Consider the following 21,781-nt stretch of genomic DNA (forward strand, 5'->3'; position numbering starts at 1 on the left):
CTCCCATCCTCCTGCTCCTCCCTCCCCAGCTGCTTCAATCCCTTGCTGAAAGGTAATACCACAAAATCCAGCCTTTGTTATCCAGTAGGAGAGCAGCAGTAAACAATTCAAGGACAATAGCTACCAGACATGTGGAAAACACTTCATTTTTACTGAACTGCCACATGCAAATCCTTTGCTAATTAGAGTTCCTGAACGTTGAAAATAGCTATAACCTGCTCACATATTGTTGAAACCCCATCGTTTTTGTGGGATGGAAGATCATTTTGGAAGCTCTTAAATGATCCAGAAACGTTCGGGCTTTTTTAAAAATATGTCTTTTCAGACTGGAGTACTAAAAAAATATAGCTTAAGGAACAGTTCAACATTGTCAGGTAGTAGGTCAACCATGACTTCATTCTTTACATTTCCAGTAATTTTTATGGCTTTTAAAAGTATTTTGTATTGTTCAGTCTCTTGGTTATTTGGCAGACCCCAGCAAAACCCCCATTTCCAGCTCTGAGAGTGCTGTGCTATCTCCTAGACTCGTTCCTTGCCCGCGGTGGTTCCTCTCCCGAGCGATGGCAGCCAGTGGGGACAGCCACCTGCAGCACCAGCACTGCTCCTGCCAGCGTTTGCTGCCCAAGGAGCCAGGGGTGACAGTCTGGAGGGACGGTGACGGCAGGCGCATGGACCTCCCAAACCGTGCTCGCCCATGGGGTTGTGGCACAGAGAACGGTGGCTCAGCTTGGCTTCTCGGCTGTACTGGAAGCAGACGGGATCCCAAGTGTATAATAGTCCGGGAGGTCAGGAGATGGTTTTCAGAGGGGGCCCGCTTTGACCCTCCTTCCCTAGTGCTCGGGATGCCCCCGCACCACCAGCGCCGGGTTCCGCCCCGCGGCAGCGGCGGGAGGGCTGGGCGGTCTCCGGGGCGGGCGGCCCGGCTGCGGACCCGCCTCCCCTCCCCTCCCGGGGCCGGGCGCCGAGCACCCTCCTCCTCCCCCGCGCCCAGGCGGGGGCTGCCCGCGGCGCCGGGGCCACACAAAGCGGCGAGCGGCGGTGCCTTCCCGCCGGCCGTCCGGCGGCAGCCCCGGCGCGCCGGCCATGGAGCCGCCCGTGCCGCCTCAGGAGCAGCCGCCGCGCCCGCGCTCGCACACCGTCACCACCACCAGCAGCTCCTTCACCGCCAACCTGTCGGCCAGCTCCAGCACGCTCGCCTACGACAGGGAGTTCCTGCGCACCGTGCCCGGGCTCCTCATGGTGACCGAGATCGTGAGTGACTCGGGGCGGGGAGCGCGGAGGGGCGGGGGAGCCTCGGCCGGGCACACAGCCGCCGCTGGGGTAAGGGATTGGGGTGTTCCCCCTCAGTGCATCACCCGGTGCGGCCGCGGAGGGTCCGTCCCCGCAGGTGAAGCGCGGGGAAAGGACGAGCCCAGGGAGGCAAGGGCGGCTCTACGGCGGGGGCACAAACCTCCCGCCTGGAAACTATCGACAACTGGAAAAGTAGCGTAGGGCACTGCCGCGCGGTCTGTCCCGTAGCATCTGCAGTATCACCACATCCCGTAGCGGAAAGACGAGTTTTGTCAGACCTGGAACTGAGTTTTGGAGACTCTTCTGTAAGCACATTGGTTGTGTATGCTTTGCACTTTCATAGCTCACAAATAGTCACGATGTGAGAGTTAATTAAGCAACTTATCTTTGTTTCCTAGGTCTATAAAAAACCTTTCCTTATGCTCTTAGTGCTTAGATACACCTGTGCGGAGTGGGAGGTGAACTGACACCGTTTGGGTTTGGTAGTGATTTTGGGTTTTGCAGATAGTCTATAAGGTGTAAACGAACGTGCACAGGGCCAGGCAGTGCTGAATTCGGTCACTTGCCTTAGTGGTAGGTGGTGAACACAACGCAGATCCCTCTGCAGGCCTGTGTGCCCTCGGTGTGTTGAGCAACAGATACTCAGCATATTCTCTTAAAAATGATGTGTTTTATTCCACTCATCTACACTACTAACAATTACGGATCTAAAAGAGCTGGCTGCCCCAGCTAACTTTCTGAGTTTCCTGTGTGAAGTTTTTGTTGTGCTGAAGCTTGAAGGATTGACTTATCTGACCACATTCATTTTCAAGGCTTGAAAACATTGTGCTTCACCAGAGGAGTGGAATGGCTGTTGGTTTTGCTGACTTCAAAGTTAAAATAACCAAGCAAAGCTTCAGGCTGATGTGTGATGTAGGACCTCTGGCAGGAACAGCTAGGATGCACATTGAGATGCCAGATTGCTGTGCAGGCAAATAATGATGAGGCTGTGAAGTCAGAGCCTGCTACCAGCTGGTACCTTGTGTGCCACTGTCCTTGGGAATTCTGTCGATCTTTAGTAGATAGGTGATTGTAGGCTTGTTTTGGCTGTTACAGGAGATGTTTCACTGTCAAAGCTGTGGTAGATCTGTGAATAAACAAGTTGTTGAAAGAATAGCTGCTTTCTTTTCCACTCTTTTTCAGTTAGTAATTGCAACAGAGTTATGTACTATTCTTGTACTTTATCTGAAGAGTGATCCCACTGTAGATTGTTACAAAGGTGCCTAAGGCTTTTCCCAAGCCCTGCTGGAATGTCATATTCATCCTGGCTGTGAATACTGGATCAGCTATACTCACATTGAGCTACATGGCCACAGGGCACAGACAGGCTCTTGCTTACTTTGTTGGAAGTGTGCTTTTTAGTTTGTGTTGACAGGTGTTGTTGTGCAGCTTACCTTTCTAAGCAGTGGTGATGCTTTTTAGGGGGGATTTTGTTTCCTCTCAGCCGTTCCTAGCTCCTGGAATAATTATAAAATGTGAAGATGAGCAGTTTCTGGCCATCTCGAAGGAGCTGATGGAAGTCTCTAATGTAGATCAACTTTTACTGGTTTGTGATGGTGTATTTGGGAGAACAGAGTACAGTGCTGATATGAAGCTGAAAGCAGTAGGGCAGGTCCTACAGAAGCAGAGTATTGATAGGTAGTGCCTTTAAGGAAATACTTCTAGTTCTTAACTCCACTTATTTTAAAGCAGCTAGAGTAGCTGTTCTGCTCTGAAATTGAAAAAAAATATATCAGTTAAGACCTTGATATTGAATTAGCTGAAAGAACCCCAGTTACTGAAATCAAATATATATATATTTGGCATTGGGTTTTGGTCAAACATTTTCTACCAGTTCGGTATGTTCTTTTTTTTTTTTTTCTGAGAGAAAATGTGCTTTAACAGAGCATGACTAGAGACCCCAAGATCTCTGTTTCAAAATTTTCTGTGCATATTCAGTGGTATTGGAGTTGTGTACCCTAAACCAGCTGTTCCAATTGCTGTGCCTTGCTTGCACAAACTGACCCTTTAGGATATTTCTGACCCTCAGTACTGATCCCCCAGCTCATAGCACAATCCTTCTGCTAAGGATTTACAAACCTGTAAGTAAGACCAGCACGTAATTCAGTATCAGGAGCTTGCAGAATTGTAGATCTTTTCCAGTCTAAGCACTGAGTTCTGAAGCACAGCTGCTTTGCTTCTGGTGTCCCTTCTCTGGGACACCTGTGACATGGACAGGGAACAGGCCTGTTTTTAGTAATATCTGCTATCGGTACAGCTACTCATTTGCCAGATCCCATGTCCATGTTAAAGCTGAGCTAGGGGTGTTAAACAATGGTGCTACATGCTCTGAGAGTTTGTACTGTGGGGCTGCATAAATATTTTATTTTTGCTGCTGTCAGTCAGCGATGTGCAAGAGGGGTTCAGTCCGTGTCTCCTGTCTCTGAAACTGGAGCTCTCTTCTCTGTGTAGACAAAGGGCAAATCTGTGTTATTCTTTGACCAAAGAGAATGGAAAAGCAGAAAGTTACCACATAAATTAAATATTCCATCCCCTTAAATGAAGGATCTTGATCAGGTTTTGCTCCCACTTCCCTAATTTGCATACTGTGAAGACGAATTGACTGCTGTGTGGATTTCCATGTGTGCTGGTAACCAGCCTACATCTGCACTGAGACTGTGGTTTAATGGCACAGTAAATTCAGCTTAACAGTTCCTACTAAGGGATTCTTTGTAGTGCTGCAAAGCACTGGTCTGCTATTAACTCAGTCTGCTGTTTCAAATTTGTTCAAAATGAGTTAGCTTTAGAAAGACAGGTTTTATGATGGATCAGGTATTATATGTCCCTTTGTAGCTGCTTTAGAGCCTGTGTAAATGTGGGATGAGGCTGACTGTGCATATTCAGCAGTAATAGAGTTATGTACTCAAACCTGGTTCGGCTTAATTCTGTAATGCCTTTTGGTCTAGCACTGCACACATCTAGAATGAATGAACTCAGAAATACAGCCTGAAGTGTAGGCTAAATTACCTGGTGCTGACAGATTTCCATTGCCTTTGACGTCTGCCTCTGTGACCAGAGCAGGTGCAAGGTTTCCTGCCTCTCACTTGGAAAGAACTGGGGTCAGTTTATTTCAGTGGAAAGAGCAAAATAGAAAATGCCACTGGGTTTTGGGGAGGCCTTTGGAAACTGGCATAAAATGCAATTTTGGTGCATGGAAGCTTATCCAAAGCATTTATATACAGAAGTAGTGGTGCTTGCTGGACAGTGCAGGGGCTTCTTACTCTGGAAATTTGGATTTACTGGCCTTAGTTGGCCATTGACTATTGCAAATTCATTTATCTGCATCTCTCTAACTTCTCAGAATGTCTCGTTCATTCATTGAATATGTGTGCTAATCTTTGTAAGGCACACTGAGGTCCATTGGTGAAAAGTAGTATGGAAGATATAAGTGGTGTTACAGAAGGTCTTTAGATGAGAAAATGAGATGTCAATTGCCTGGGTTGACACTGAAGTAAAAATACGTCATATGAAATAATTGATACTGATTCCTACAGTGTAGCACCACCAGTCCCCCTGGAGGATTTACCGTTTCAAAATGAGCAAGTATAGTGATTTCTAGAGATATCTTTTGAGTGTTTCTTTTCTGTAAAATGATGGCCCAGAAAAGCTACATTTATCTTCCTGGGACTTTTATGGCCAAGAAAAATGATGGCTACTGATACCTTCTCAGAGCTTTAAATCAGCTTCTCAAGTCAAGCACTATGGATCACTTTGGGAAGTGGAGAGTTTTGTGGTTGCTATGGATGTAGTTATAAAAATATTTACTTTCTAGCAGGATGACATTGATCTCTTCAGGTTGTTGCTTCACACCAGTGTGTTGCTAGATGCAGTCTCTTGTAAAACTTGTGCTTTTGAGGCTTGTGATGGCTATTTGACCTTGACAAAAACAAATACTTACATAGCTTGGAAAGAAGGTTGTTATGCTGCTGCTGCACATGAGGTCTTGTGATGGTGTAAATTTTAGTATATTGTAATTACAGTTGCATTTCTTTATGCTGTTCTATGCACATTATTCTTTGAAATGCCCAGAATAAAATATACTTGAAATAGAAGCCTGATAGAAAGTTATTTACTTTATTAGCACCACATAAATTTGCAGTTCAAATTTATATTTCTGGACAATAAAAATAATTTTGATCACTGTTTCATTATTCTTTTTCAAATGTTAGACCTTTGAAAGTTTAATTCATAAAGGAAATATTGTTGAATTTTTTTATTCTAGTAGACTGGTGAGCCTGACAATATTAAATAGATATTGAAAGTTATGCCAGATCTAAGATATTGAGGCTGTCAAAACCAGAACAACTGGATGTGTGCAAGTGTTTGTTCAATAGACTTTTCATCTTTTTCTTTTTGCTGAAAGATGCATCAAACTCATCTACAGATATTCAAGTGTTGAATTAAGTCAGCAATAAAATCACATAAATGTTAAGAAAAATAGTAGTAATACAGGGGGGATGATCTACTGTGGAAAAGCTAAAAGACAAAAATTTTACTTAAAACTCTTCTTGCATTTAGCTTTTTCTTTTAGTCTTATGCCCCCTCTGACTGCAGTTCAAAGTTTTGTGTATAGATACCATCTTCCTCCTGCCCTCCCGTTTCTTGGAATAGCCCTCAGAAGCACGGAGAGAGTTCCACAGAGCCCCTTTCCTCACCTGAGTAGCAGCAAGATTTTCTCTTCTTTCAGGAACAGTAGAGATTTTTTTCTTATAATGTGATTTTTCCTCCAGCCATAGCATGTCTGCTTGCAAGAAGTTGACAACACTGAGCTACCTCCTGATGTGTTGAACAAGTGCTTTGCCTAGAGGAGATGTACACAAGCACAACCTTAAAATTATTCACTTTGAATTACTGAATGGAAAAAATACAAGTTCTGTAGTGACTAGTCAGTCACTTCATCCAGCAGCTTCATGTTCCTATGCATGAATAAGAAAACACACAATGTAAAGTCTCAGCTCTCTCCTTTGCTCTTGATCAGACAAAACTCTCGCTGAAGTCAGGTTTCAGTTCTGCCTTTTTTAGGTGCTGTTGTTCCACTCCTAACCCTTACTGTCCTTAGTGTAGTGAATACACACATCTATATGATTTCCATCTTCCTTTAGGATCATATAGTTATTTGAAGTTCTGTTTTCTTTAAGGGCTTTGGTTTCCTGGACAAGATCAGGGTGTTTCCTTGGGAGAGAGAACTGTTTGGGAGACACAAGAAAACAGAACCTTTTGAACATGCTCCAAGAGATGATAGAAGGGCTGACGCAGTAGGAGGGTGAAAATGCCTCTTAAACTGAATGAAGATATTTTACCAAAGGTCAAAAATGCAAAATATTCTCAATACGTCAGAGTTAGCATAGAACATATATGAAATGTCATTATCTCTTCATGAGAAAAATGCTTTAAAGTCATACTTAAACATCACCTTTGTTCTTGGGTGGATAGTGAATATGATATAAATCCTTTTCCCTTCCCCTCCCAAACGCTAGAATTTTTTTTTTTTTTTTTTGGTACCTGCAAAAATTCTTATGCACACAAACCTAATTTTAAATAATCTTTTTGGGCTTCAGCAGCCTGTGTCTGTATGATAGTGAAATGTGCAGTCCTCCCATTATTCCTAATGGAATAGGCAGGGCTTCCTAGGTGCTTATCTTTAGCATGATGCTGTGGCTGGGTGTGAGTCACGAGGGTAAATGCTGAGGCTAAAACCATCATGGTCTGAGGACAAAGGTCAACAATATAGTTGCAAAGAAACTGTGACTGCATCCCTGAAAATTGCCTTTTTCCAGCTGTGCCCCAGGAATCCCACATCCCTGGGTAATAGTACTATGGGAACTGAGTCGCTTGTGAAGACAGTGGTATTGCCAGATAGCTGATGATGGTGCATTTCGCCCTAAAATTAATTCAGGTCCTGGATTTGTCTGTGTCCCTTTTCTTTGTGGTTGTTGGTTTGTTGTTCAGTTGGAACTTTTTTTCTCCCACTGTGTTATATTCTCTTTTTCTGCACTGGCATTCCTGCTTTCTGTTTGAAATTATTTATTATACACTGTTAAGACCTCAGATTAGGGGGTCTTGAAGTAGTGTATGCCTATCTAAAAAACCCTGTTTTCCATGCAGTGTATGATGAACAGGTGTATTTGTTGTCAGTGTAGTAAGAATGCAAGTGGGAAAAGAACACAGAAAGAAGTTGTCTAAGGGTCACACAGAATTCTTGCAAAATCATTAATGGCCCCCAGGTTTCTGAGTTTGTTAACAAAATGCTGCTTCTCCAGCAAAAGCGGATGCCTTTTACTCCCTGCCCTTTGGATGGGAACACTCCTGTGTACCTGGGGAGCCTGTTGACGTGTCTGCTCTGTTCTGTGCTCTGAACGGCCTGTGTAGCACCAAACAGGCAGGGTTGGAGCAGTGGTGGCTCAAAGGTTCTTAAAAATTGGATTCCCAAAACCACGGAAAAATTCTCTTGGGGACTCTGAACCCTTCAGAATGGGAAGTGTGGAGGGAATGATGATGTGTTGTTCTTGTTTGTTGATTGCCTTCTCGTTCAGGCTACTGTTCTTTCCTGCTCTCTGCTGGGAATAACACTGCCATATATTTAGTTTATAATGGTCATGTATATAAATATGCATACATATATATATACATGCATATACACACATACATACATATATATATGTATATATGGGTTTTAGCTTCATTTTATTTTGGATAAAGTACATATTGTATTGTGTGGTATTTCCACACTTTTCCCCCTTTGAATTCCAGAAAAACAGCAGTAAGTGTGTCCTTGCAGAGAGGACCTAGCCCTCTTTTTTTTTTTTTTTTTTCCTAGGGTCAAATAGCAAATACATTTTAGCATCCATCAGGCCTTTGGCAAGGTAGTTCTGTTCCCGTGGCCTGAGCCAGTTCCCATGGAAGCTGCTGGCACTAATTCACCTGCCTCTGAAAGGACCAGATCAGGTATAAGGCTCTTAAAACTCCAGTGAAGGAGGGTCTGAGTAAGGAAAGAATCAAGTCACTGCTTTCAGTGGCAGCTGGGTCTGGTCCAAGCAAAGTTTGGTGTTAGGCTTATGTTAATAAAGAGGCTGAGCTCTTGGTTCTACACTCATTAATACTGTACCCTGGCTTTGCCAGACCTCTTCACTGCACAGGCTTGGATCAGTCCTGGGCGTGACTGCATTTTTGCCAAGCTAGAGCGCAATACCGAGTGTTTACACTGACCCTTTTTGCAAGGTATGGGTGTGCAGATGACACTGATGCAACCACAGGTTTGCTGAGAGAAAAATCTTCAGAGCAAAACAAAACTAGTTTCAACAAATTGGTATTGTTAGAGATATGTTGTCTGAGCAGTTTGTTCTGGCCAGCCACAATGTTTCTGGTCTGATTTAAGATGTCCTAAATCAGATTTTGTAGAACTGAGATGAACTGAGTAAGCATGGTAATAATCAGTAAGGTGTCAGTCTCTGGATATATCCTAATCTAGTTAGGAAGAACAAATAAATCGGGAACATCCAGAGTAGGACCCTGGAAAGAGGCCATGTGGGAAAAGCAGTTTCTCTGATCGTATACCCTGGTAATTGCTTCTTGTGTTTAACTGGTAGCCTAATGTGCACAGCTTGAAAGGAAATCTGTCAAGAACCTCTGCTTCATACCCGAAAATAAGAACAGCTTGTATCATCCATCCACTTTAAATATGACCGCTATGTCCAGGCCTGAATTTAAATATATTCAAAGTGACACTGTTTCTGCACAGATCCATTTATTTAGCCTCGAAGTTATGCAGCTGCTAACAAGCTCCCTTTTTTTTTTCTTTTTTTTCTTTATCTTTTTTCCTGTATGTGTGTGTAATGTTTACAAGAGAGAGTCCCTTTAATATATATTTTAGCATATGTTCTCTACTTTCAACAATAATGCTATTCCAAAGAGCTTCAGCTCCTATAGCAGGTAATAGCTGAATGGGGCAGCACAGTTTTGAGACAAGTATGAGGAGCTGTAGGTGAAACTTAAAAGTGGAGATAGAGTGTTGCAGGCAAGAATTCAGCACTGGGGGACAGGGGAACAGGTTAAAAAAAAAGCCTTTTAACAAAAGGAAAACCTCTACAATGTGTCTTTAAAATTACACTTCAGCTGATAACATCAGCTTTGGTTGTGCCCAGCCAGAGACAGCCACTGTAGGGCAGATTGACAAGGATCAGGTGAGGAGAAGGTGAGTCCATGGTGGATGCCTGTTACTACTGCTGTAGGTTGGAAGGCATAAACAAATGCACAATTGTCCTTTTCAGGTTCAGGACACAAGTGTGATACATACTGAGAAGAGTGGTGCTATAATTCAATCCTTAGTGGGGGAAAAAACACCAAAAAATGTCAGCACTGATTTGGTTGTAGTTTAATTTGTAAACTGTGAGGTACATTGCTATCAGTAACCCCGTGTGCTGTTTCAAAGAGCTTGCATGTGTATAGGCACTTAATAAACAATTAAAAAACATTATTATGTTATTAAGGTCTTTGAAATTAAGAAGCGTCAAAATTAGTTTTACCCTGGCAGTGTTGGTTTGATATTGAATTGTGTGCAGGTACTGGAATCCAGTCAAAACCTGCTTGATCATGTTATTTTTATCAAGAAACTTCTCTCTTGCACGGAAGAGTTTTTCTAGGCATGACTGGGATATTGTGCACACAGCATTGGAGGAAGTCATGTTGTGAGTAAGGAAAGGGATTATTCAAAGGGAGAGGATGGTCTCCTGGCTAATTGCTTCCTTGGAAAATTTGATTTTATCTTCTGCTTGCAATGCAATGTTCCTGTGGAATGCTAGACAAGGCAAGTAAGCCCTACATTTCATTGTGTTCACTCTACTCCTTGTTTTCTGAATCCCCAGTTTTGGGTCTGAGTTGCAGAAAAAACAGTTATTCTCAGGTGTGTCTGAAAGTCAGAGCTATGTTCTAAAGATGCAAAATGCAGTGCAACATTCTGTTGGAAAAGAGTTTTCCAGAAATTTGGTGAGAATTGGCTTTTGATCTTCATTTTAGTGCACCATCTAAAACTGGGATACCGTACTACTCTATCTCACAGAGATGTGTTTAATAGTTTATTGGTCAACTTGTGGGACAATACAGATAACACACTGTTTTTAAAGAGCCCAAGCAGATGCAAAGCTGAGTTGCAGGTCTGCAGGCCACAGAAGTAAACAGGCAGAAAGCAAAATAAGGGAAGGCATTAGTTCTAAAGGAGGCTTTCCCTTCTGTTGCTGCATGCCAGTGGTGGTGTAGAGAAGGGGAAAGTATGTGGTCAGGTAATTACAGACTATACCATAATGTATTCTTAACTAAGGATAGAATTAAGATGTGTGAAGAACTCGTTTCTGGAAGTGTTGCATACTTAGCTGCAAGTATTTCAGTGTGTTTGTCTCTCTCTCATCCACCCCTCTGCCTCTGTCCCAAGTCCTAATTTTCCATCTCTATTCTGTGGTGAGTTTGGTTTTGTTGTCTCCCGGCCTCATTTCTTCAAGCCCTCTTGTCCAGCAGCTCAGGGCAACTTGCCGAAGGCCTGCTTTGCATGATTTTCATCTGCTCTTCTTCAGACTTGACAGAGAAAATCAACATAGAAAATGCAGCTCCTACATTAAGAAGTTGGCAAAATGTTGTTTTAAGAGAGGAGGTGTTGGGCAACTGAAAGAACAGGCTCTGCTCATTTTGACACATCCATCTTTAATGGTTTCATAAAGCTGTAGGTGGACAAAACTATGAAAAATACCAGTCTTTTAGTATTAGAAATACTGGTAGTGATACAGTGATTTAGGAGGTTGTTGGTGAATATTGTGACATGTTTAGTTCTTGCATTCTTCCAGAATGTTTTTAATGTTTAAATGTTTTTAAAACAAAAGGCATAAAACAAGCTGGACAGAGCTGGATATTTTGAGACCTACCACAATCTTATAATCATCTTAAGGAAAGATTTTTAGAAAAAGGCTGAAAAGCTCTTCAATAGGAGAGATTCAGGATGCATGGAAAAGCAAGATCTCAGTTGGAATTTCTGATTGATGTTTCAAAGCCTCTCTATGTGCATAAGCCATGTTCATTGGACTGTGCAGTACAGTCACAACAGTTATTGTGGGTTGCCAGTTGACCTCCAAGATGAAAATATTTCCCTTTCCCCGTGCTGTTACTAAGATACAGCACAGTAGAAATCAATACATTAATCAGTGTTCTTTTTATTTCTTCTAATGCATGGGAATGAGCTTGGATGACAAATAAAATTCATACTTGACAGAAAGAGAGTTGTCATTGGGAAACTACTATATTTCGTTTTGGAAAAACCGCAATCCTTATTTTACTCTTTTGAGTACATTCTTATATTGGTGGGACTTAAAAGGCAGTGTGAAAGAGGAAAGTAATGATCTGCTTGAAGAGATGGCTCCTCTTGTGGTGTGTTTTCTGTTTGAAATATGAAATATCCATGTAAAGATGTATAAAACTAAACTTGAACATATGATACAGACCTATGGAACTGTAATTGAATGGTGAAACTTGAGTGGAAGCCATGAGTGGAACAGTGATAAACAGCTTATATGTTACTAAGTACAATTTCATTGTTCCATCCAGTATATTGAAAGGATTTTCTCTGTTTAACTTCCCAGCAAAAATGGTAGGAATCTTAGCCAGGAGAATGAGGTTTCCAAGCAGTTTTTTCAAACTGGGTATTTCTTCGTAGACTTTGGCCATCATGAAACGTGACCAGACGCTTGTACAAAGAACTTGACATTCTCTTTATGCAGTAACAGACAACTATCTAGCAAATGTTTGCCTGAAGTAAGCAAGTCAAGATAATGTGTTAAAGGTGAGATGGGGTCTCTTGTAAAGTGTTTTACCAGCTCAAGTTAAAATTAAACTGAGTACACCATGATAAATGAGAAGGAATTCTCTAGGCTTGGTTACATCTAATTTTCACTTTCTTATTAAGCTGTATGGTAGAATGCTAATCTCAGGGAAAAAAAAAAACACAAACCAAACAAAAAATCCCCCACCCCCCAAAAAAACCCCACCCCTACCCCAACTATGCCTGAAGTAATTTTCACTCTAAAAACTGACCTTCATTTCTAAATGCCTCTTCAATTTAGGTCTCAGTTAAAAAAAGATGGTGGAGAAGTGAATTTAAAAAGAACACTTAATTTTGACTATGTTGGTTGCTGTTTTTGTAGATTACATGTGTTACATAGACAATGTACACAAGCAAGAAGACCCTGAGAACTGGTGCAGATAGGAGTTGATGGGTACAAAATCAGATTAAGATCTAATGTACACAAACAATATTGTTATGAAGAGAAGTTTATAATGAATCAGTTCTTGATGCTATTAAAACCTGTTGAGAATTTCCCATTGGCTTCAGTCATCCCGACGTATCTGCATGTGAAATGAAAAGAACATGAAAGCCAACCTACCGTGAAGTCTGTGTGCTCTAATGAGCGCTGACATTGTTTGTCAGACTCTTAAAGACCAGCAGCTCCTTTCCGATAGTCGTTTCCTACCCACTTGTTAGCATTGGGTAAAGGGCGGCTCTGTTGTTGCTTCCGTTCAGCACTAAGGAAAAGGGTATGCCCAGAGACTTTCCCCACTGGTTTCTTCTGCCAGGGCCATGGATTAGTCTGATTAAAGAGATCACCTCCCTTAAGACCTTTCCTCTCCAATATCCCTGCGTAGAGCATTTACTGTCGGATTAGATTTGGATTAGGAGGAGCCTTATTAACTGTTTTTACCATTTTTGTGTTGACCTTTTGTGTTGTGCTAAAATTGACTTTGTGAAAATAGAAGGCACTTTTAAGTAACAAGATTACCCAAAAAATTCCTAAAAGCACTGTCATGCTAGCTGTTTCATGTGCAGTTTCTCTGGCTTGAACAGTGTAGCTGATAGATGATGAAAGGGGAAGCTGTTCAGATCCATTGCTTGGACATGCTCTTTTATAACTGAATTGTCTTAATTTACGTATTTCTTTAAAGCTTCCTATAGTCAAATATCCCACAGTACCAGGAGAGAGCTTATTTTGTAATGAAACACTGGTCATTTTTTTACGTCCACATTGTGATTCTATTAAATCCTATGTGTCAGAACAGCTCAGCATCACAAATATCAATCTAAATGTGTTTATTCAGTACAACAAATGGGTTTGTCCCATAGCTGTCCTGCCTTATCACTGGATTATCAAACAATCTATGCCTTTTCCTGTATCAAAGACAAATTGCTATGCATGCTGTGTTCTTCCTTTTCCCTTCGTGTGAACTAGCAAAGCTCCCAGCTTGTGATGTCTTTCAGTGCCCTAATTCCTTTTTGGTTTCTTGGTTTTATGTGCTAAGACCTGCAATATTGTTAGCAGTAGGAGGTTACATGTGTGTTTGTGCACGTTTCATCATGGTGGGCTGAGTTTTCAGTGTTGTGGATGTGGGCATTTTGATATAGCAATAATTCATAGCTTGAAGAAAGGGGTATCTGCAAAGTACTACTTTTTTAGTCACTATATATATATATACTTTTTTTTTTTAGTTATTTAAAGAAATTTCTTTTTTTGATTTGAAACTAGTCATATTAGGTTTTGCAGGGAAAATGTGTTAAGTATCTCTGACTGCACATAGACTTTTTGAACAAAAAGCTGCCATGTCATTATACAGGCTTTCCCTTCCCGCCTAAGTGGGAAAACAGGAACTTCTGAGGGGGCAGTAAATAGCTGAAATACTCAACAAAGAGCACTTGAACAAAAGGCTGGTAACACCTCTTTATTGTATCTGCACTATTGTCAGTCTAGGGAAGAAAATATTGAGCAGAAGAAAGCTGTTATCCAAATCTGAGGAAATAGACAAGGGAAAAGGTGTGGAAGTTAGCTAAGTAAATACAATTTAGTTGGTTGTGTATATTGGGATGGTAGAATATAAACAACACTACAGGAAAAGGCTTGGGTTTTTTAGAAGAACCATTGGGGTGGGAAGGGAAAGCTGTAAGCTTGCATAGTGATATGAAGTTTTTTCATTCAAAAAGCTTATGTGAAAAGATGTTTAGTATGTTTTTTTCCCCAAAGCCAGTGCAGAGCACACCCTCACTCAGCCTGTACCCCCTCAGCAGCTTGGCTATTGCTACCTTACCTAGAGGTCTCCTCCTCATAACCTTGGCATGTGTGCTGCATCACTTGCTGCTCATAAACTGCAGCTCAGATGCAGACAGCCTTTGACAAAGCCAGTTGCTGCATTTTTGGAGATTGGTACTGCCAGCTGCCTGCACTGACCCAGCAGCTGACCCAGCCACAGTTCCTCTCACCTCAGCCGTGATGAGCTGTGACCTGAGCTCTGCAGAGGCGGTTGACTCGTAAACTGTAGCAAATTTGGTGGTGGAGTCTGACAAGGTGACTGCCCTCCATTTATCTGCCTTTCTCATCAGCCAATGGTCGATGCTGTGGTAGCCTTGTCCTCCCTTCTCACAGCTTAGTCTGTGCATGAGACCGTGCCCTGAGACAGAGCTGGTGTCCTGGTCTGCTCACTCAGCTCCTGTAGTGCAGGGGATGAGCGGAGGTTGGATGGGATGGAGAGCAAGCAGTGCTATCTCAGTCCAATGGTTTGATGTTGTGCTGAGGAGATTTCCCTGAAATTTAGGACAAACCTGGGCGAGGACTATGGGCACACTTTGCTAGGTATGTTTGGGGGTTGTACCAGCTTTTGGTCTAACAACATGCTTGTCTCCCAGAGGAAAATGCTACGCTGACAGAGGAGCTAGAAGGAGAATGTATGGGAAATACCTTTCCACTGAGAGGTGTAATTGCTCTGAACACTTCCACGCATGTGAGATTCACTAATCCATAGTAATCCCTGTAGTTTGTAGCTTTCTGACATCTGGGAGCTGTATTGGAAAATCAGATTTAGAGGAGAAATGGAATCAAAAATGCTTGAGAACCCAAAATATATTAGCTGTATTGTGGGGACAGTGAAGCATGAGTGCACGCAGTGAGAGCAGCAGCTCTTGGCATTTCTGTGTTTATGCATTACAGGAGGCAAATACAGAAGTTGTGGTTTCAGGCTGATAGCTCTTAAATGGAGACAGCTGACAGGGTCTCCATGCCTTGCTGTTCACTGCAGTTCACATTCTAGCCTATGGTGGTACCACAAGCCAGTGATTTGTTTGCCTCGAATACACTGAGATTAGAGTACACTAATTGAGGAGCAGCTTTGTCTGCAGTCACCCTTGCAGGGCAGCAACCTCTGGCACAAAAGCAGAGCAAACACCTGAGGGACATTAAATCATTTCTGCTCCCATATTTAAATCTGGATAAGCCCATGGGTTGAGGGTGGGGTTTTTTTCCCTTGATTGGAGACTTTTTTCTTGCACTAGAAAGCTGACATTTGTCACAAATTGTTCTGTTCTTTGTTTACATAAGACCCATTGAAGCAGTTGGAGAACATTATACCCTGCCTAATACATGGGCATATATACTTAATTTATGACTTTGGTAGTTTGAATTTCGAGTGTCAGGTATCCCACAGACCTTTTTACTTTGTTCTTTTGTCCTGCATGCACTGCTTGAGTATTTATTATGGAGAGCAGACAGGCTGTGGGAAGTCCTTCAGGCTTGTGAACCTTTTTCTTCAGAACCCTGAAAATAAAGTTACAGATCTTGAGAAAAAGGAGTTCTGTAAAAGCATGACTGATCTGTAGAGTTGTTTTTCTTGTTTGCCCAATTAATTTTTTTCATTTGACATTAATATTTTCACTTGCATATAATTCTTCATCCTAAAGTTGCGTTAGTACCCTAAACATCTCTGCAAAGGATTAATTGTGAAACAGTGGTAACAAATCTTATAGGCCTGTACTGAAAACTTAATTCTGGATTTGTTCTTGATTCCTTCAAAGTAAATTCTCTCTACTACTACCATAAAAAGAATAAAGAGAAAGATAAAGCAGAATTAGAAAACCCAGTGTAGCTTGTCGCCAGACGCAGTGTTCGTATTTGTGATTATCTCTTGTTCAGTTGTTTCTTGTCAACAGTTTTGAATATGGCTTAGTTCAAAGTTGTCTTTGATATATTGGTGACAGATGGACATTTTGGAAAACAACATGACTGGAAACTGACTTCAGAAAAATTCAGATGAGAAGTGGGGCTGGAGTTTTTCAGCAATGGGAGCAGTAGACATTATGGCAGCTTTTTTAGAGACAAGATGAATTTTATCATTGCAATGTCTATGCCAAGGTGTCACCTCTTTCCATAAAGCATGTTGTAAGTTGAAATCTTTATACCATTGGCAACATGGCCAAAATGGTCCTTTCTGACAGTGAAGTCTCTGAACACAAATGCCTCCAGAACAGCATATGCAGTGTTAAATATTTATAGGCATGCAGTTCTTCTGCGTTGTTAATGCAAAGTGTATTCAGGAAAGAAAGCAATTTTGCCAGAGAAGGAAAAAGATTTTTTCATTGAGGTGCTTCTACAACACATGGATCAGTCTTTGTAAAATCCTTAATCTTTACCTAAAAAGGAGGTAGGGTTGGATTATTATACCTGGGACTCAATATAGAAGTAGTCAAGAGGTACAGTAAGTTTCTAAATAGGCAGACAACAACAGATCTGAATGCAGACTTCTTTTCTCATCTCTTTATCATCTTATTTTCTCTTCTGTTTGTTAGGCAAGGGGACCTGTTTCAACTCCTGATGGCTAGAAGATTCTGCCTCACAGCAAGAAAAAATTCTGTATTGTACAAAATCAATTTTTGTGGTTTTCAGCTGTGGAAATTAAAGGTACTTTGATTCTAAAGGTTTTTTTTGAGTGAGCAGTTACAGGTTTCCTCCTGTTTAAATGGATGCAGAATGCAGCAATAGATTTTCATAGCAGATACTCCCTTTGAATTTTCCACTGCATCATATCTTTGCTTTATGACTTTGTATCTTAACTATAGGGCAAAATAAAAGTTATTCCCGAAGAAGTAATAAGCTTCCTATTTTAATGTAGCAGCTAAGACTTGTGAAACAATGCTGTGTACCCACTAATTATAGGCAGCTCTATTTACATGGCCTAACAGGAAGATGGAGATGTAAAAATAGCAACAAAGAGCCAGTGACATTATTAATAAAGCAGCTGTATACAGCATTGTTCTCTTGAAGAACATAGACACCATTTAAACAAAGTGAACTACATAAATAATCAGTCATAATTCATAAGTAACCATTGTTAGGAATTCTCTTTTTGAAATAGTTCACCTTTTTAATGTACAAACGATGGCAAAATGACTTTTTTTTGCAGATGTGTGTATTTCACATGCACACATGCACCAAATGTTAAAAGTAACTTACACAAATCATTGCCATTTATTGAGAAGCTGGTGTTATTCTACCCTTGGGAACTATATCCCTTCAGGGAGGATGGGAGGAAGGAGGAAAGAGTGCTGCAAAACTTCTTTCAAAGGAAAAGTTTGTATGTAGATAGAAGAGGCAATATCAAGGTTGATGAAGACTTTTCACATATGATTTTATTAGAACAAGATAACAAATCCTTCCTGCCATCATGCTCCATTAAGAAACAGTAGTAGTTGTAGTACTAAAAAAAAATAGTAAATAGCCACATTGGGGAAGACACATGCAGACAGACACAAATGGCCCTGTATCTTTTGAACTCAGAATCTGCTTCTGTCCTTTTCCAGTTCAGATAATAAAATAAAAAGTAAAATGAGATCACAGACAGTTGGAGATTACTGCATATTTTTCCTAGTTTTTCTGTACAAGGACAATAATTTCCTCACAATGCACTTCCCAAAAGCAAGAAACAAACATTGTATTCAGTGAATGCAGCAGGTTAAGCCTGCACATTCATTTTGTTTATGTGCTTTATAAAGGAGAAATAATATTCAGAACTCAAGGGCTATACTGTGATCTTCACCTCCAGAAATATGCCTCTACTACTTGGCTTGAAGCCGTGGTCTTTCTCAGGAAAACTCCTGTTTGTGAACCAGTCACTACATTTGTGTAAAGGAAAAGGAATATGTTAAGCTTTTTGTCTGCTCCACCCAAGCTCCTGAGCTGGAAGGGGGCAGACCTTGTCCCAGAGTTAAACTGCAGCTGCACTCTGGAAGCCCTTTCTGTCTTGAGAAGAGGTATGAAATTCATCATCAATTGACATTCTTGGTGAATGTAAGGAAACTTCTTCCATTGTCCAAATCTCAGCTTCAAGTCTCAAAACAAGAGTTCAAAAAGCCTGCCAATGTGGTTTTCCTTTTTTTTTTTCGTTTAAATTGCCTCAAAGAAGCACTGCAAGCTCTTTTAAGTCCTTCCACCAAGTAGTTGACGTTCCTGACTAATGTGGGCTCTCAAATCTACACATAATTTTATAGTATGAAGATCCAAAATTTAAATCAATTAAATTATATGGCATTGTATGAATGCAATGATAGATCTCCTCACAAATCAGCTCAGTAAATTGCCCCTTCATCTCATGCAGGTCACATAGGATTTATTTTTACTTCTCTACTGCCTGTATGGGGACAGGACTTTTCAGAGGACTAACCTGAGTGTTAATTCTCAAAGAAACCAGTTACAGTTTCTAGTCAGAACTTCAAAATATATTAATATTTGAAGGTGAAATAAAAAATCATTCAACATTTTAGTTTCACCAGTCTTAATTTATAAGCAAGCTTTTGTAAAGAAAAAATTAATAGAATATGGAAGTTAATTGCTAGTTTTAAATCTGAAGGTGTTTGTACCGAATCTTCAAGTTTTTCCCTCAAAAAGCCATCACATCTAGCGGCTGCACCAAAGCAGCCACTAGGAGACAAAGAAATATGTATCCTGTGCCATGTGTGTCTCTGTGTGAGTATTTTGCCTTGTAATTGTCTACTTTAAAATTCATACTTCATGTCTAAGTGAAAATCTGCTCAGAAATTAAATGAAAAGGCAGATTATTTTGTGTTTGATTCTAATATGCTGTTACTTTATATGCTCCTTTCTCTGCTGCTGAAGGCAAAGTGTAGCAGGAATTCCAGTGAGCAATTCCCAGCTCCATGGTACTGCAGTGTTTGCCGTAGCAGTACCACTTCACGGTTTCCTGACAGGGCTGGGAGGAGGCAGTGAATTTGGAATCAACAAGCATTGCCGCACGATATCGAGGTGTTTCTCTCTAGGAAATTCTAGGTGGTGGGAGAAAGCCCTGCCGCAGCCAGGCCTTGCTGAAGTGGAAGGAAAGGGAGCGGCAGCAGCATTCCTTTCAGTCGCATCCCTCCTGATTGTTAGATAAGCGGCCAGGCAGTCTCCTCGCCTTGGTGTTTAGACGCTCTTGTCGACCTTTGGAGATTGAGCACTGTGGGGTCGTTGCCTTGCACTGTGTCAGCGGGTGCCCTTCCAGAGAGGCGAGTACTGCTCAGGACAGGCTGCTTGTCTTCAGTAGCGTTTTGTACCACCCCTCTTTATTTTTACATTGCACTGTGGCCCTGATGGAGCCGCTGATAGCAGTAACCAGTGTGGTCCCAGTCAGCCGCTGCAGCTCTGAGCTTGCAGGTCTTTCTCCTGCCTGCCCATCTCACTGTATTCTGTATCAAGGTACTTCTTTCAGACTCTAGAACATTATGGGCACAGACAAGGCTGTCTTCTGCTGCCTCTTGGTAGACAATATGATGGGTAGCACTGTGATACCAAGTTAATATATGCATAGTGTACAGTAACCTATATAAATGACCCTGTGAGTGTGGATCCCCAGGCAAAACACAAGACTGAGTTAGAATTTACAGGCGTGGGTAAGCAGTACTGTGCTCCTCAGTGCAGCCCTCAAACTCTAAAGCACTTAATGTGGAAAGTGCCCTGGGACAAGGACCAATCTTTATGCTTTGTACACATTTTAATGCCCTGTTAATGATCAACCTCCACTCTACTGAGAAGATAAATTTCATGATGATATAATTCAAGACAGATTCTTCACAGTCGCTTGAGATTATTTCTTGTAATTCTTCTATAGAAACAAATGATGTATTGATATGGCATGTAATCATCTCATCCTATTCTATTAACAATTTTGTATCTTCCAGTCCTTGGTTGCCAGGGTTTTCTGCAGGAAAGGAAGGCAAGTTAAAACCAGAAGTTAGTAATGGTGGTTGTAATGGTTCTGGGCAGTGGTCTGTTTAGCCCAGTATTCAGTCTCTAATAGTCGCTGATACTGAAAGCATAGGGAAGAGTGTAAGAAGGAGCACATACTGCAAGCTTTTCTCCCTCTGTTATGGTTTTCTAACTTCAGGCAAACTGCACATTTAGGAATTTACAGTGCTGAAGATTGCATCCTGACTATCATGTATGTATATAATATATACAGACAGGGCTGACCCGGCGTGTCTGTTTCCTATGGCATTCTGTGATTTGGTTATGTACTGTGGGTTTTTTTCCTTCTTTTTGATTTTATTTTGTTTTTAAAGACCGTTTCATTTTGTTTGGTTTTTATCTTTTTGTGTGATAATTTAGGAGGACGCTTCTTGTGTTGCAAGTCCTAATCTACTCCTCGCTCCTCTCTTTATGCCACCTGACATTCTGCAGACTTCTGTAATATCCTCCTTCAGTCTTCAACAGAAAATTGGACCTGTCTTTTTTTCCAGCTTTAACATTCTTTTCTTGTAGGAGCTGTTCTCAGTGCCTTGAATAATCCAACTGAATCATTTTGTAAATGGAAGGGAGGAATGAGCAGAACATACTCTGTGTGGGTACACCATCGATTCATAAAGCACTGTGATATGTTCTCTTTGGTAGAGGTTTTGTTACCTTTATTTTTTCCTAAGAGTTTCTTATCTTCCGTTGTAACATTTTTGATGACATGAACAAAATTTACAGCCTGAACAAAGTCTTATTTCTTGTTTACCTTCTGAATATCCACTACTCTGCCTCTAGCCATTAACAGAACTTCCTGAGAAACTGTATGAAATCTGCTGTAGTGATTTCACAATTTTGATGTGGTACATCTGTGTTTTCCAGAAAACATCTCTTGCTTTTTTAACTTAAGCTACTTCCTTTAGGTCTGTGTTACTGGTGTTAGTCCTGGTCTCACACATTCCATGCATATTTCTCAGGTGAAGCAACCTGTAATATGCTGCTGGGATGGACAGCACGATTTCCTTACTGACTCCCACCCCTGAGTTATTTTTCTGGGATGCCAGATGCAGTGAGCCAGAGCACCATATCACAGAAGACTCCTCACACATGGGCTGCAGTAGAGAAGGAGTACCTTTGTGATTTACTCCTTTTTAATAGGTCATAGATTACTAAGGAGACATGAAATTGGGTGTGCTGCTGCACTTTGCCCAGGTGCTGGTGTCTTTATGCCTGGGCAACTCTGCAGTATTGCAGTGCCCGTTATGATCAGAAAAATAAGTTTCTCAGTTGCATGCCAGTCCCTAGCTGCCTCCCTCTCTCCGCTCTTCCCAGTGAGATTTTATTGT

At 41.3% G+C, this 21,781-nt stretch overlaps 1 protein-coding gene across 1 annotated transcript in view; it reads left to right on the plus strand.

Annotated features, from left to right (window-relative positions):
* Nucleotides 1-1,014: 1,014 nt before the first annotated feature.
* CMTM8 (CKLF like MARVEL transmembrane domain containing 8) overlaps nucleotides 1,015-21,781 on the plus strand; it is a 35,269-nt gene continuing 14,502 nt past the window's right edge. Inside the window, exon 1 of the mRNA XM_082283088.1 lies at nucleotides 1,015-1,251. Coding sequence (XP_082139214.1) covers nucleotides 1,084-1,251 — 168 coding nt within the window. The 5' untranslated portion in view covers nucleotides 1,015-1,083. The remainder of the gene's footprint in view (nucleotides 1,252-21,781) is intronic.

The sequence above is a fragment of the Coloeus monedula genome (assembly GCF_965178545.1).
Source record: "Coloeus monedula genome assembly, chromosome: 1".
NCBI classification, from domain to species: domain Eukaryota; kingdom Metazoa; phylum Chordata; class Aves; order Passeriformes; family Corvidae; genus Coloeus; species Coloeus monedula.